The sequence below is a fragment of the Danio aesculapii genome, chromosome 13, assembly GCF_903798145.1.
Source record: "Danio aesculapii chromosome 13, fDanAes4.1, whole genome shotgun sequence".
Lineage (NCBI taxonomy): Eukaryota > Metazoa > Chordata > Actinopteri > Cypriniformes > Danionidae > Danio > Danio aesculapii.
In genome coordinates this window covers 23,340,225-23,357,903 of record NC_079447.1, presented here as the reverse complement: position 1 = coordinate 23,357,903, position 17,679 = coordinate 23,340,225, and the positions used below count along the sequence as shown (strand labels likewise).

The following is a 17,679-nucleotide window of genomic DNA, read 5'->3' as shown; positions in this document are numbered from 1 at the left end:
TTATATTTACTAATGTAGTTGACTAATGTTAACAAACGAACACTCATTGTAAAGTCTTACCGAAAAAAAACTATTACCAAAACGCTAGAAACAATCGAGAAAACAGGCAAGAAATGATTCTTCTGGCAGCTGGAGAAGTGGCCCGATGATTCTTCCAATAAATTATCCATCAAAGTACGTCCCTGATGGTGAATGAAAAGGTTATTTATAGTCTATTGTGCTATTTATTGGTTAGATGAGGTGTTGAGTGCTATTTTACAGGAGTAATGTTGAAATGCTTGAGTAAAACAATACAGATCAAATATGCATTTAAAGTACAGGCTCTGGAGATCTTAGTGGCCATTAAAGCATTCAGATGGACCTTTGAGCTTGCTTCATTCTCAAGCTCAGTGTCTGAGACTTACAACATCTGTTTAAAGGGTTAGTTCACCAGACAATTCTGTCATCATTTACTCGCCTTCATACTGTTAAAAAAAGTCTAAAGTCTGTCCAATCCAAACTCTAATGTTTCAAAATGGTTGCAGTTAAATAAATTTAGTCACTAAAAGGAAAATTTATCCCAAATATATTTTTTATATATATATATATATATTATAATTTACTCACTTTCCACTTAATTCAAACCTGTTTGAGTTTCTCTCTTCTGTTGGACAAAAAAGAAGATATTCTGAAGAATGTTAGAAAATTCTAATCATTGACTTCCATAGTGTTTGTTTTTCTTACTATGGCAGTCAGGCTACTGGTTTCCAACACTCTTTAAAATATCTTCTTTTGTGTCCAACACAATAAAAAACTCATACTGGTTTGGAACCACTGGAGCACGAGTTAATAGTGAGTAAATTCTCATTTTTAGGTGAACTGTTACTTTAATTCAAGGTGAGTTACAGTAGATGACTAATTGTAGGTATTTCAGGTTTAGAATTACATGCTAGGTTTAAATTAGGTTAAAGGGCAAAAATCTACTTTGGTGTTGATCAGCTGATTCTTAATCCATTTTATGACCATATACTAATAAATAAAACAAAAATTAACCTCACCATACATTTTGTTGACTGATTAAGTACAATAAGAGTAAAATCTTATGTCTGTAAATGCAGATTTTTCTCTGATCAATGTATATATCTAAACTAAAGCCTAAATTAAATCTGTTCATCATAAAAAAAAACTCCCAGCAGGCACAGGACATCAACTTGGCGTCAATAAACTACGATGGAAACAATGGAAAAAATTCCAAGATGCTCATTTAAAAAAGGTCATGTGATTTTGTTATAAGAGATCATGTGATAATAAAAATGTGTGTAAATGGACAAACCAGCAGGCTGAGCACACTGTAAAACATCTGAAATGTTGTTTTGGTCATTCTAAAATGGCGTAACCATTTCAGTATTAGTGTTATTATATTATTAACGACCTCCAGAATCAAGAGCGTCTGTGCTCCGCATCTTCAAACACCACCGCACGTTCACTATGTGTCGGGATTGCCTTCTGAGGCGCAAGTCATTTATTAAATGAAGAAAAGATTCACGCAGCTACTCTTATCACAGCAAATTCCGTTTTTACCATTGATATTTGGCACCAGATAATCAGGAAGTGGCGATTTTGTTCGGTTTGACTCGTTGGATGGAAACGCTGCTTTATTCGCACATTTTTTATCCGATAATCCAGTTTTGCACATAAAGTTCATTCGCATTATTGGGTGAAAACATAGCTAATGAGTTTTGGTTACTTTCCAATGCAACCTAAAGACAACAAAATATCAACGTCAAACGATGTTACAGTTTGACGTGGTGTAGACAATCCCAATACAACGCCTATCAGATGTTGGATTTTGGTTGCCATATTTGGTGAATTAATGTCAGAATTTGACATCAATATGATGTTGGTTTAAGATGTTAGCTCGATGTTGGATTTTGTTCACTTTCCAACAAAACCTAAAATCAACAAAATATCAATGTCAGTTCTCATCGCTATTGGATGTTAAAATAACAGTGCTTAAACACTGGACCTAATTCTAACCTAATATTACCGTTTTATGATGTTGTGTGCCTGCTGGGCTTTTAATAAACCACTTATTTTACATGGATTAATTTTTACAAATGTTTTGAAGCATCAGAGGACTAGAATCTGTCAAATTTAAGTTAAAACATGTTGCGTTTCTCAAGGCTTTGGAAGAAACAAGAAAGTAAGTAAATGATGAGAAAACTTGAATTCTAAAAAATGCTGGGTTGTCATAACTCAATGTTGGGTCAAATATGGACAAACATTGGGTTAAATAAATCAGTTAAATTTAAATGGCATTTTTTAACCCAACTGTTGGTTTTGTCCATATTTGACCCAAACATTGTGTTACAACAACCCAGAATTCTTTAAAGCGTATAAGTTGAACTAAACCACCATAGTGAACAGTTCAGAACATCTCTAGTGCTTCTTCTTCAACCGATAGCTTTTCCTCCGGCTTGCATTGTCATTCTTGACTCGTTTGCTTCTCTTTACACAGTAGTACTTTGTAACAGTTTTGCGGCACTGCTCGCACTTTACAGCACAACACCAGTGGAACTTGCAGTTACAGCTAGACACGGTTTCGGCCCTGCGCTCCTCCACAGCCAAACCGCAATCTCCACACAGCCGCTTACAGCTGCGCTTCTCCCATTTACTCAGATTCTTGCCCTTCCTCAAACATTCACGCCCTTCAGTACCTGGCAAGCCTAGAGTGCGGTTCTCCAAGCAGTAGTCTGGAGAATCCTCCAAATGCACCAGCTCTTTCCGTGAGATGGAGTTGAAGGTTTCAGCAATGGCTCCACGGCTGGCAGCACTGTTCCCCGCACCGCGCAGCAGATCCACCTTCACCGCCCGGTGGTACTTCTCTTTTAGGTAGTTGCCCACCTCTCGAAACTCGGGCAACTGTAGCCAGCAGGTCTGAGTGGTGCAGCTGCCAGACACTCCATGGCACTTGCAAGTCCTCTGCATGGTTCCTTTCACTGCCTGGTTGAAGAGAGGATCTCATGTTAAAGAACTCTTCATGCTCAGTTCTGGAGGCAGACGTTCACATTTCAAAACATTCTAATTCGAACTTGGGTTGCAATGCGCTCAATAGCAGGCAACATATGCATCAATTTGGTGTGTGATGAGGGTGCGCTTCAAGGTTCAAGTCTATGAGTAAAGTAATTCCTGACTTTGGATGAAATAAACAGCCGTCCTCTCATTAATTCTGTGTAAGATTGTATTTCGAATTTGATGTTCATGAGAAATGTTGGTCAAGCACCAATTTAGCATATTAGAACGATTCATGTGACACAGATGACAGGAGTAATGGATTTATGAAGGAAATATCAACACGGTATGATTTAGTCCATCTGTAAAGGATAAAACTTGATACACTGTAAAAAATGTTGGGTTCAACACAATCGATTTGTGTTGGGTAGACATGGGACGATAACCAGTTTTAAGGTTTACTATGGCTTTGAAAAGTTAAGGTTTTAAATCAGTTCAAATTTTCTGTTATACTGTTCCTAAGGTATTTTTAGATTAGATTAGATTAAACTTTATTATCATTACACATGTACAAGTACAAGGCAACGAAATGCAGTTTAGGTCTAACCAGTAGTGCAATAGCAGCAAGTGCAGGATATAGGTATAATTTATTAAGTGCAGTTATAGAAAAACTATGGTGATATTTACAGATGGATGTACTATGAACATTATATACAGGTTGTATTAGCTATAAACAGATTTACAATAAATTAATATATGTACAGGTTGCTATTAGTAATCTATGGAAGCCCGTTCCCGCCACTCAATAAATAAAAAAAAAAAAATTTATTGAAAAAAAAATTATTAAAAAAAAAAACTTTATAACTCGCAATTCTGACTTTATAACTCAGAATTCTGACTTTATAACTCGGAATTCTGACTTAATAACTCAGAATTCTGACTTTATAACTCAGAATTCTGACTTTATAACTCGCAATTCTGACTTAATAACTCAGAATTCTGACTTTATAACTCGCAATTCTGACTTAATAACTCAGAATTCTGACTTAATAACTCAGAATTCTGACTTTATAACTCAGAATTCTGACTTTATAACTCGCAATTCTGACTTAATAACTCAGAATTCTGACTTTATAACTCAGAATTCTGACTTTATAACTCGCAATTCTGACTTAATAACTCAGAATTCTGACTTTATAACTCAGAATTCTGACTTTATAACTCGCAATTCTGACTTAATAACTCAGAATTCTGACTTTATAACTCGCAATTCTGACTTTATAACTCAGAATTCTGACTTTATAACTCGGAATTCTGACTTTATAACTCAGAATTCTGACTTTATAACTCGCAATTCTGACTTTATAACTCAGAATTCTGACTTTATAACTCGCAATTCTGACTTAATAACTCAGAATTCTGACTTTATAACTCGCAATTCTGACTTTATAACTCAGAATTCTGACTTTATAACTCGGAATTCTGACTTAATAACTCAGAATTCTGACTTTATAACTCAGAATTCTGACTTTATAACTCGCAATTCTGACTTAATAACTCAGAATTCTGACTTTATAACTCGCAATTCTGACTTAATAACTCAGAATTCTGACTTAATAACTCAGAATTCTGACTTTATAACTCAGAATTCTGACTTTATAACTCGCAATTCTGACTTAATAACTCAGAATTCTGACTTTATAACTCAGAATTCTGACTTTATAACTCGCAATTCTGACTTAATAACTCAGAATTCTGACTTTATAACTCAGAATTCTGACTTTATAACTCGCAATTCTGACTTAATAACTCAGAATTCTGACTTTATAACTCGCAATTCTGACTTTATAACTCAGAATTCTGACTTTATAACTCGGAATTCTGACTTTATAACTCAGAATTCTGACTTTATAACTCGCAATTCTGACTTTATAACTCAGAATTCTGACTTTATAACTCGCAATTCTGACTTAATAACTCAGAATTCTGACTTTATAACTCAGAATTCTGACTTTATAACTCGCAATTCTGACTTAATAACTCAGAATTCTGACTTAATAACTCAGAATTCTGACTTTATAACTCAGAATTCTGACTTTATAACTCGCAATTCTGACTTAATAACTCAGAATTCTGACTTTATAACTCGCAATTCTGACTTTATAACTCAGAATTCTGACTTAAATTTTTTTTTACGTTTGTTTTTTAAATTTTTTTTTTTTTTTTTTTCAATTATTTTTTTGATTCAGTGGCGGGAACGGGCTTCCATAGTAATCAGAAGTGTGCAGATAGATAAACATAATTACAAATGTTCATGTGCAGTGGATGTGTACAGTTCAAATGAATGAATCAGTGCAATTTTTAAATGTGCAAATGTTAAACAGTGCAGTGATTGTGAGGAGTATAAGTTAGAGGAGTGTGGGGGTGTATTGGGGGGTGAGGGGTGGGGGGCAAAAGAGTCAGTGAGGGGCAGAGTTCAAAAAGGAGACAGCTTTGGGGAAGAAGTTGTTCCTCAATCTGCTGGTTTTTGTCCGGAGGAGCTTGAAGCGCCTGCCGGATGGCAGGAGAGAAAACAATCTGTGAGCAGGGTGAGAGGTGTCCCCCTATTTGTAAGTTTTGTTTGTTTTTACATGTTTTTTATGAATATTTTATTGAGTTTTTTAGGGCAACAGTAGAAAAGGACCCTCCACATCACAAGCTACTGGTCAGTCCATGATTCAGGAAACATCTGAATCATGAAATCATGATATTTTTATCCCAAGGTTATTATACCGTCAGAATCTTATACCGGCCCATGCCTAGTGTTGGGACAACATGAAGGAATAAAGTTACCTTATTAGTTTTTACAAATTTAAATGGTTTGAACTGTTGGGAAAAAAGGAATATTTTTATTATTTTTGTCTCTTTTTCGTTTCATTAAACAATTGTATTTGTATTGCTTAAGGTGATATATATTAACCAAACTTCTTCTTGAGTGTGATATGCCTTGCATACTTATAAAGCATTTTTGCAGAACTAGATGAAGCTGATAGAAATGCAAAGGCCTGATTGTCTAAAATTAACTTGAGCTCTGCAGCAAAACTTCCAGTGAGCAGAGATGGGTTGAAAATGAACACAGAATATTTGCAGTTGAGAAGCCTTGTGCTTTTGACGTTGTGCAGAGAATTAGTAAAAGAGGACGTATGTACGGGTGTGGCCAATGGAGGACTGGGGAATGATTGACAAGTGATGAATTCCACTAAACTCCACCGGTTAATATCAGTGACGTATAAAAGCTTGAATCAGGGAATGAAAAGTGTTGCGCACCTCCTGAATGTAACTCCAGGATTGCATTGAGGATAACAGAATTCTGTGAATCGAATTATTCATTTGTATCCAATAATTTACTAATAATTTTGACATAATAGAAAAACCCTCTTCTGGCCTTTTTATTGAACACGCATGGAATTGATTAAATATTCCAACAGAACATAAAACAATTGAGTTGTCCCCAAAAAAAAACTCAGGAATTGTGTTGTTGCAGCTTATTTTAAATAAGTAGTTTGAGCAAACTGCAAATGCAATTTTTTGAGTGCAGTTTGTGAGTCAGTTGGGCTTTATTTTTAGACTTTTGACTTTTTTTGTGAATTTATTTAATGAAATATTTCCATTTTGCTCACATTTAAACATTTATTTCAATTTATGATCAAAGATTGGCTTTGGGCAACAGACATACAATGTAAAACCGGCATGGTGGCTCAGTGGTTAGCACTGTCGCCTTACAGCAAGAGGGTCACTGGTTTGAGTCCCAGCTGGATCAGTTGGCATTTCTGTGTGGAGTTTGCATGTTCTCCCCTTGTTCACGTGGGTTCCCAACTGGTGCTCCGGTTTCCCCCACAGTCCAAAGACATGCGCTATAGGTGAATTGAATAAACTAAATTGGCCGTAGTGTATGTGTGTGAATTGAAGACTGTATGGGTGTTACCCAGTGCTGGGTTGCAGCTGGAAGGGCATCCGCTTGTAAAATATATGCTGGATAAGTTGGCAGTTCATTCCGCTGTGGCAACCCCTAATGAATAAAGGGACTAAGCCAAAGTAAAATGAATGAATGAATGAATGAATGAGCAAAAATATCGAACTTGAACTACTGTTATTAATTACTTGGGCTAAGTTAAGAAGACATTACATTATTGTAAAGACATGTTGGTACTTTCCAAAACTATACTTTAAACTGTAAGAGTGTCATTTTCAAATCAACATTGAGACAACAATATTTACTGGACTAAAAACATAATATTTTAATATTTTAATGTTTAAAAAGTCGCAGTTCAAGTTATATTTCAAAGAAAGAAAATTAAGTGTAACCAGTTAAATAATTACTTGTTAATTAGATGTGTACCATGTAGAAAATGCAAACCCAAATTTTTAAATGGTAGCGTAGATTTAAAAGCACTTGTGCTGTATTTAAACCGTGACATTACTTTCATTATTCTTAGGCTTGTTTTGAGGTATTACCTATGAGATTATCATGGGAACAGAGTTGTAAACCAGAATGGTTTAGTAGGCAGGCGCCCTATACATCCACTTAAATGCACAGAAGAGAACTGCGAGTTAAGAGGAAGCGGTTCAAGGTTCAAGTCTAGGCTTTTCTCTTTTCTTGGTGGTCGTACAATAATTCCTGACTTCGGCTGAAACAAACAGCTGTCCTTTAAAAAGGAACGCCTCTTTTCTCATTCGCTCGGCGTAAGACGCAGAATCAGGGTCTCACATCGAGCTAGGATTGTTCGGCACAGGAAAGGGGTGTATTTATTTTGCATAGCCATTGTCAACATGTTTTCTGTCATGGGCAGGCCCAGTGGCAAGTCCATTGAGGAGGAAGTGAAAAAGAATTCTTTCACATTTTTTCAGTTACAATGATGCTCCAGGTGCCAATGAATTGACAAAACCTGCAGACGGGGCACAGACAGGATAAACAAAGAGCACTTGAGCCACATGGCTGCGATCCCCGTGGCTCTCTCAAGTACAACAAAGACCAACATAAATGTAAGATCCTTATTGCAAGAATAAAACTAAACACTTATTTGGGAAGCAACAGAATACAGAACCTTTGCAATGTGCGGACCCCTAGGTCGTCTAATTAAGCTTGCACCACTGATCCCAAGAATCTCAAGTTAAGGCCTCGTCATAAAGGACATTCACAGGCTGTAAATAGGCCCTTCTGGTACAGCGCACACTCTATTGGGGGAACGAGTGGCACCTTGCTTATAGGGCCGTGAATGAAACTCTTGGGTGGTAAGCTATCATTAGAAGTGCTGAAAAATGATTCAAAAGCCACTCTGCGAGCTGTTGGTGGCCGACGGGTATGTCTGAATGTTAGGAGCAGGGGACTGCATGTACCTTGCGTCCTACTTCGTTGTTGTGCAGGTTCATGGCGGCTCGTGCATCCTGTCCAGTTTCCAGCGCATCCACAAACTGTTTGGAGATCACCTCTCCAAATCCCACGTTATCACTGCAGCCTCCCCATAGCCACCCTTGACCACCTGAGGACACAACACGATGATCAATTCATAAGGGTAAACTAAAAATGTCTGTTTTATTGGATCATAATAATATTTTGTTGACTTTCTCATTAGTAGACTTACAAGTATATGCAAAGTTACTTCAAAATTCATCAAAATTGCAAATATTAATGGTATAGTTCTCCCAAAAATGAATCTCTGTAATTATTTACTCCCCCCTCACTTGTTCAAAACCTATTTGGGTTATTTTGAAGAGCGTCGCTTGTTGGTACCCATTGATTTCTATAGTATTTTCTATTTTTTGGAAGTTAATTGGTTTCATTAACGAGTATTTTTCAAAGTATCTTCTTTTGTGTTCAACATGAACAAATTAATTCAACTTTTCGGGTGAACTATCCCTTTAAGCAAACAATTTAACAACTTTATATAAGCAAACAACTTTCTATAATGTAGGCACTCTTTACACTTGATTTGAAGATGCATTTCCTCCTCAAATCCGATCACAAAAGGAAGATCCTTAAAATAGAAGTAAATAATATCTAAAATATTTGAGCTTGTCCCCTTTTAAACAGGAATAGTTAAAACATTAGATTGGATTGCTGATTTAATACAGATGCTCATGTGGGTCAAATGCATTCAAATAACCACTAAAGACTACCTACCTTCCACTAAGCTAATTCATAAAAAAATATGGGACCTGTTGTTAAAAAGACTTGCCAGGCAGTACTTTGCCATCTATCTTTATTCATTCATTCATTTTCTTTTCGGCTTAGTCCCTTTATTAATCAGGGATCGTCAAAGCAGATTGAATCACCAACTTATCCAGCACGTTTTACTTAGCGGATGCCCTTCCAGCTGCAACCCATCACTGGGAAACATCCATACACTCTTACACACACACATACACTATGAACATTTTAGCTTACCCAATACACCTATACCCCATGTCTTTGGACTTGTGGGAGAAAACCGGAGCACCCGGAGGAAACCCACGCAAACACAGGGAGAACATGCAAACTCCACACAGAAATGCCAACTGACCCAGCCGAGGCTCGAACCAGCGACCTTCTTGCTGTGATTGTGCTATCCACTGCACCACCGTGCTGCCCCCCATCTATCTTTAGTTTAGTCTAAATATAAAATACTGTAAACACAGTGTTCACTTATCATTCTTTTATTATTAAGTCCTGATTCCGAGACAATCCCAAAATAAAGTATATCCCAATCACTCAGTATCCTTCAGCTTAGTCCCTAAACTATCAGGGGTCACCACAGCGGAATGAACCGCTAATTAGCTGCCAATCAGCACATTCAAATGATTCATGAGGGAACATGCATCACTGAAGTCTGCAGTGATCATGTGGAAAACTCTGCTTTAACATCACAGGAATAAATGACATTTTAACTATATTCACATATTTAATAAAAATGTTTATTCAAAGCAACCAAGCTCTGGCATCATCTGAACCAAACTCTTTTGTAATATGAAATCCTGATGATGTCTCACCTCGCTGGCCGTTTCGGGTATCATCACATCCACAGTTGTCAAAGTCGCCGAGGCTACAGTTCCTGGTGAGGGTATACATGACTCCAGCAGAACTGATGGCATGGAAAAACGCTGTCTCTCTGTTTGCTGAAATAACATAAATTAATTTAGCATGTATACTGCGAACTTGTAAAATTCTAGTCTCCTGAGCAAATCTTAACCACCATCAGATGATTCCTCAAATCTGTCCACCTCATTTTCAACTATAATGGGAAGGACCTTTGTGAATTTAATGTATCCAATATTTAGCTGAGCATAATAGTTCCTCATACTGTTTGATACTGCAAAGTTCTATTTCTTCCCATTATACCAGGGGTGCCCAACCATGCTCCTGGTGATCTACTGTCCAGCATACTTTAGCTGCAAATTGGATCAAATGTACCTGCGCTGTAAACATTTTTAAGTCAGTACAACAAAAAAAAAAAACATTATCTTTATTTCCTTTTCGCTTTTTCTTGTTCACTCAACTTTTGAAAACTTCAGCTGCACTGACCTAAAATTATTATTCAGTAATATAAAAACCAGTTAGTTGGGTTAACATAAGATTATTAGTTTTTTGAGAGGTGAACTACTCTGTAACAAAACTTTTTAGGTTGTGCCGGCTGAACATTTATTGTCTGCAGAACTGGAATGCCTGAAGTTGTGTGAACATATTAAAACATAATCCTTATCATAATCATTTTTTGTGTACTCGTCATTTTTTTAAATAATTTTTTCACCTTTAATTGATTGGACAGTACAGAGTATAGACAAGAAAGTGTGGAGAGAGGAGAGAGGGAAAGGATTGGCATAGGACATCAAGGCAGGAATCAAACTGAGGTCGCCGTGAACACCACACACAACGCCGACGTGTACTCAACTTTTGAAAACATCAGCTGCACTGACCTAAAATGTCTAAAGTTGAGTGAAGAAAGAGTTTTTGTTTACTCAACTTCAGACATTTTAGGTCACTACAACTGATCCTTTCAAAAGTTAAGTATGCATCGGTGCCAATGGTTTAGTGGTTAGTGCGTCAGCAAATGCCACACTGGGGGTCACGGTGACCTGAGTTTGATTCCTACCTCAAGGTCTTATGCCAATCATTCCCCTCTCCCCTTGCTTTGTTGTCTATACTCTCTACTGTCCTATCAATTTAAGGTGAAAAAAGTGTTGACTGCACAAGGAAATAAGGATTTCCAGTTCAGCAGACAAAAATGTTCAGTTGACACAACTTAAAAAGTTTTGTCACCGAGTAGTTCACCTTTTTCCAGACAACCAATCTTATGTTAACCCAACTAAGTGGTTTTTGTATTACTGACAAATAGTTTTAGGTCAGTGCAGCTGAAGTTTTTCAAAAGTTGAGTGAACAAGAAAAAACGAAAGGAATTAAGGATTATGTTTTTTTTTTGCTGTTGTACTGGTTTAAAAATGTTTACAGTGTGTCTTAAATTGCTGAGTGCTCCTTTAGATCCTTAGTTGTGTTTGATAAGGGTTGGACCTGAACTCTGCAGGAAGGTAGATCTCCAGGTTGATCACCCCCGCATTATACCATATTATACCATTTTTGAATGTCCTATATAATTGTAACCACACTGGTACAAACTGTTTTAAACTTTGGGGCAGTGAATGCTTGATTCTGATTGGCTGACCAACATTCTAAGGCATGCAATTATTTTCAGATAAAGACACAGCTAAAGTAGTTTTAAGCAGGTCCTGACCACATTACAGTTCCATATTATTATGTTGAAAAATTATAATATACTTATTTGAAAATATACAGAAAATATTAGACAAAATTCAAATCAAAACAAAACAAAATGCTTAGGATGAGATGCATAAGAAACAAGTCCCTCACATGGGAGTAGTTTGAGGACAATTACCTTGAATTAACATCTGAACAATGTCTTTAAGTGTAGTAACCACAGTATTAGTGGAATAACTCGTTCATTGAAATATTAGAAAATATTGCAAACCAAACTCTGCTCCTCTTTGGTGTGCAGTATTTTCCAATAACTCAATGACACATCAGCAGTTGTTTCTTACTTACCATATATGAAATTTTGAATCCTTCTCTTTATTAATTGTAACTTATTTCGGCTAATAAATTAAGGTCTTGCACATGATGCATAATGAGGTGGATAGCGTCTCAAATTAGCAACAGATCCATCTCACAGCAGTATGTGACTTTTTGATTTAGTAGACAATACATATCTCATTTGTACATTTTAGATTCGTATATTTTCCTCCAAATACTTTTGAGTTTAAGGGTGAGATTTGGGGTCATGTCTCCTTTTAAAAATTGAAAAACGAATGAAACTATGAATTTATATGAACTTTTCTGACAAAACATAAGAGAGTTTTGCTTCCTCATGAGATCGGGCAGGCAGATCTCAGAGTAGGGTTGGCTTTTGACTCTCTGTCTGCTTACATGCATTGTCAGTCTGGAGTCGGCACTGGACAGCAACAGCTCCCCACTTTGGCACTTAAGGAATGCCTAATGAAAGGAGTCTGAGGCAAACCTTTGACCCGCACCCTTTGACTTGAGAGGGCGTCCATTTCACTCACTCACTCTGCTGCACAATATCTCCTTGGTGGCTTTTCTATATGCCTATTAACACACCGGGTTTAATTGACTCAAGAATGCAGTGTTTTTCGGGCACATCAACATCGTGAGACTCTTTAATGGACTCATATGGATGGGCTTTGAGTCACTAAACACACAGCATATGTACGTATCGCACGCTCTGTTTTAAAATAGGTGTATTTTTAGAGATCGGAGAGCACAATGTATGCAAAAACTGCATGGGCAGAGGTCACAGTTCTCACCGCTTCTGAGTCCGCTGTGGGTGGAGAGCTGAAGGGCCCTCTCGGGGCAGTTCCAGCGGTCCCACGCAAACTGATACTTGCACTCTTCAATCCCACTCTGAGCTCCTGCGGCTACACTGCTGGAGTAGATCAAGTAGGCCTGAAACAATGCAAACCACACCAAAGGATTGGGGATGAAATGCACACTCACTATGAAGTGCTTACCAAAACACTTGGGCTTTTTTATTATTATTATTTTAACCATGCACAGATTACTTATAAACAGATGTGTGTAGTTATTGTTATGTCATAAAACCAATTGTTACTATATATTATAAATAGAATTTGAAAAAGCAATCACATTGTCCCATATATGTCTATGAAAATCATTTTAAACTAAATATTTTTATATTTTAAGTTTTAAATATATCAAATATCAGTCTAAATGTTTTCCTATGGTTCCACAATTGTGCAAAATATAAATTTAATAAATATGTTCATAACCAAACGTCAGCGAAATTAATCTTTTATTTCAATTCAGAAGTTTTTCCAGTGGTCCCAAACTGATGCAATTTTTTTATTATTTTGGAATTAATATTAAAGTTTGAAATATTATAATAATTAAGTTTAGTGCTTTTTTGAGATCTGAAATGTAGTGTTTGGTCTATATTAAGTTATAAACAAAATGTAAAATAATAATGAATTATTTCCTGTGGTTTGTAAATAGTTTAAAGTTGACTGCATTGTCATTTATTAAATTTTGTTTAAAAAAGAGCACCAAAATGATGCTATTATTTGATTATGTTACGCTATTATAAAACTTTACAATAAGGTCCATTAGTTAATGCAACAATGATCAATACATGTATTACAGTATTTATTAATCATTGTAAATGTTAGTTATTAACTGCTGTTCATTGTTAGTTCATGTTAGCTAAACCCCATTAAATAATATTTAAACAATCATTAACCTTTTATTTTAAAAGTGACAATAAAGTTGAAATTGATGTACTAAACATTTATTAAGCATTATTCATGCTTGTTAAAGTCATAGTTCACCTGCAAATTTTAATTCTGTCATTATTTAATCAACCTTGACTTGTTATAAACTAGTTAGATTTTTTTTATTCTGTTGAATACAAAAGAAGATATTTAGAAAAATGGTGGCAACCTGAAAACATTGATATCCATAGTAGGAAAACGAATACTATGGAAGTTCATTGTTAAAGGTTTCCAACTTTCTTTAAAATATGTTTTGTGTTCAACACTTGTTTGAAATATAACGATAGGATCCTTATTTCAAAGTATTAAAATCATGCTTTATAATGATTTTTTAAATCAATATTATTTTCAATGACATGAATATTTAGATAAAAGTCTTTATTTTGATTCCACTGTACCAAACTGAACAGAAAAAAAACCCATAATAAGTAAACAAAAAGGGGTCTATGTGGCTGTGAAACTGTGGTTTATACAATCTAATATGTCTCAAGTGGTTCAGAAGAGACAGGAGCACAAGTGCTCTCATAGGCGGCTGGGTTGCTAATGATGACCACCCACCACAAGCCCCTTCCCTCGCCACTCACTAAAAGTCCTCACAACTTCACATTGTGAATGAGCTGAAGTGTGTGAAAGCTATATGCTCTGCTCCACCGAGAGCAGCGTGTAATACCTAATCCACATGAGACACATCAAATACTGCACCTGTGACCATATTTTCATTTGCCACTCGCATGCGTTGTGATCACAGAGTCACTGTCAAACATTTACTACCCGAATCCATAAATGATTTTGACTTTTTGAAGTCTGGCTTTCTTGATAAAGATCAGCAAAGCAGATCAAAAGATTTTGGCTTACCTTTGGGCCGGTCATCAGGAAATTATTCACTGACCTGGAAGACAGAGCGGCCTGATAAGTCAGCTGACCCACAACTTGTATACATTCCCCTTGTAAGGATTCACATTGGTTAAAAACATTTCTGAATAAACATTTTAAAGTCATTTTAGCTAATTACAAAGTGGTGATTGATACTGGTCTCAGAAGTAAACTGTATTATACACACACACACACACACACACAACAAAATTAAATTCAGGCAAAACTTAAAAAAAAAAAACATTAATAATTAAAAACCTCTTTATGATCTCGTGAATTGCATGCAAACCTTTTAAACATTTACAGTAATTTTACTGAATTTACATACAGTGCTCAGTATAATTGAGTACACCCCATTTTGAAAATTAATATTTTTCTCCATTTCTCAGTGAATATAGGCAATGTATTTTGGTGCATTTAAACAAAACAGATTAATTAAACAGATATATTTATTAAAATAATATTTTAGTCACCAAACATATTTAGAAATTGTAAGATAATATAATTAAATCCAAGCAAAATATTGCAAAAAAAAAAAAATTACAACCAACAAAATTTTAACTAAATCTTGACATATTTTTTGCTTCTCTTGATTTTCCCCTTTTTTAAATTTGTATTTAATATTTTTCTATAAGATACGTTTGGGTGTACTAGTTTTTGGACCTTTATCGTAAGTTATTTCATTAGATTAGCTCCAGATTTGGCTTCAGTACTGACTAATCTAATGTATATGCACAAATACAATATTGTATAGCATCCTATTAAAAATTTGAATTTAAAAGAAACATTTGTGAGCAGTGTACTTATATATGCTGAGCACTGTAGGTATTTAGATTCATGTTGTAATAGTACATTTCAACCTGCGATATATCCCATTGAAAATGACAAGAAATGCTCCCTCTAATAAAACATTTTTACATATACTTGTTATTATAAGTAAAACCCCACATTGATAAAACATTTTTACATAGTAAAACATTCTGTCAAATTAATAACAGGTACACTGTTCTTAAAAGTGCAGTTCAAATCAAAATGAAATCTCAAAAATTACAATTAAGCGTTACACTGAAACACTTTTTTTAAATTCCCCATTTACAATTAAGCTAATGACCTTAAAAGTATTTTTTAAATGGAAGTTACAGTCTTAAATATCTCAGGTTTATTTTTTAAACATATATACATATGTGAGCCTGAACCACAAATTGGTCTTATGTTGCAGGGGTATTTTGGCAACAGTCAAATATATATTTTATGTGCCAGATTAATAAATGTTTATTTTATTATTTCTACCATGAATTTATCAAAACCCAACTTCTGATTAGAAAAATCCATCGCAAAGAGTTTAATTTGCACAATTTGAAAGGCGATTTTCTCAATATTTAGATTTTATTTGAAACGTCAGATGGCAAATTTTTCAAATAGCTGTCGGTCAAATATTGTCATATCCTATCAATACTTCAATGGAATGCTTTTTATTCATATTTCAGATAATGTAAACATCTATTAATTAAAAAAGTGACACTTACGGCTGGTTTTTGTGGTTCAGGGTAACGTATATATTTACAATACAACCATAGCTTGCCAACCAATGAAACGAAGCTCAAAGCATCACGGTACAAAACGACATACGATCAATTTAAATGTCTCTTTTTTTAATTTATTGACAACACAGAATATAATAAATAGATAAACGCTTGCGTTCGATCTAAAATCAGCTTGAAACCCGCCTGCTTGAACAAAACGCAACGCGTTACTCACCAACTGCAGCAAGTCTTCATGTGAGCCATCAGGATGAAAGCGTAATAATAAACCTCCAAATGCATGAACATCCTGAGAGAGGGAGACTTTTCTTCACCTTGGAAAGCAGAGGCGTCTGCGAGAGCTCTATATAACCTACATCCAGGATTCAGAGGCTGGGGGTCTCATGTGTGAGCCAAGGGGGTTCTGAAATGGAGCTCCTCTCATCCCAACAAGAGATTATCTGCTTAATTAAAGATTTTCCCTTTTCTTACTCGTTCAGCCAATCAGAACTATTGTACCAGAGAGAGATTGAAATGATCAAAAGGGCACCCTGGGCTCCTCCAGGACAAATAGCTGGGAAGAGCTCCCTGCGCGCTAACAGTTGGAGTGAATTAATATGAAATCAGGATGGCATCTCTAAGGTTGTGCCTTAAAACTCAATTTCAAGAGCAGCATGAAAGGCTCTGATACAGTAGCAGATAACGCTTATAGGGATTAGAGACATTATCTGCTGGATCAAACGATAAATGTTATTTGTAGGGTTCTAATTAATGTATAGGCTTCGATTTGTGTGTAAATTTAGTTAAAAACGAGAATACAGAAAATAAAGGTAATATATGCATTTATTTTAGAACACCCGAGCGAGTGGCTTGATGATTTGTTTGTTGCATCTCAAAACTTCACCGAAAGAATCCATAGAGATTCAAATAAACAGCGGGAATTAACATAGATAAGAGGATAATCGATTGGATTGTGTGTTTGCGGTTTTCAGGAGGACTTCATAAACTCTATTTAGAGTGTTATTTTACCGTTTCTCCCAGTTTATCCTCTGCTGACCCTTTGTGACCTTTGGGTTCTGCTTCTTTGACGTCCGCGTATCTTCACGTGTGCAAATTAGGATTAGGCGAGTTATTTGGGAGATTCCTGAGGGATGTTTTTGGATTACGTTCTGAAAGGCTACCATGAGAGTGAAGTAAAATAAAATGCCACTATAAAGAGAAAATTCATTTCTAAATCCTCTGTCTGTTTGGTCTATTTGAATGTGAGTAGATTATATACTGTTTTTAAAAATCAAGTATAGGCAAGAAACGTTCCAGCCATAATCTTGATTTTTAAAATGGCGCGCAATGGACGTTTTAAGTAAAATCTTAGATAATGATACACTTATTTAGCCTAGCATGTGCTCCAAAAGGGTTTGTTTTCACCACAGTTGACGTAACCTATATGTAAATGTATCAAATGAAA

The 17,679-nt window shown here is 35.6% G+C and overlaps 1 protein-coding gene across 1 annotated transcript; it reads right to left on the bottom strand.

Moving 5' to 3' along the window:
• Positions 1-2,339: 2,339 nt before the first annotated feature.
• On the bottom strand, positions 2,340-16,535 carry wnt8b (wingless-type MMTV integration site family, member 8b). The gene is made up of 6 exons (XM_056471014.1): positions 16,453-16,535; positions 14,677-14,710; positions 12,841-12,979; positions 9,997-10,122; positions 8,368-8,510; positions 2,340-2,982 (listed from the first exon to the last, which is right to left on the bottom strand). The coding sequence occupies exons 1-6, from the start codon at positions 16,521-16,523 to the stop codon at positions 2,419-2,421; spliced, it is 1,077 nt and encodes a 358-aa protein (XP_056326989.1). The 5' UTR covers positions 16,524-16,535; the 3' UTR covers positions 2,340-2,418.
• Between the last annotated feature and the right edge of the window lie 1,144 nt (positions 16,536-17,679).

Coding starts and splice junctions, on each gene's coding strand:
- wnt8b (XM_056471014.1), bottom strand. CDS start 16,523: ATGTTCATGCATTTGGAGGTTTATTATTACGCTTTCATCCTGATGGCT. Junction 14,711..16,452: donor ATGAAGACTTGCTGCAGTTG/GTGAGTAACGCG, acceptor TCTGTCTTCCAG/GTCAGTGAATAATTTCCTGA. Junction 12,980..14,676: donor TCCTGATGACCGGCCCAAAG/GTAAGCCAAAAT, acceptor GCATTGTTTCAG/GCCTACTTGATCTACTCCAG.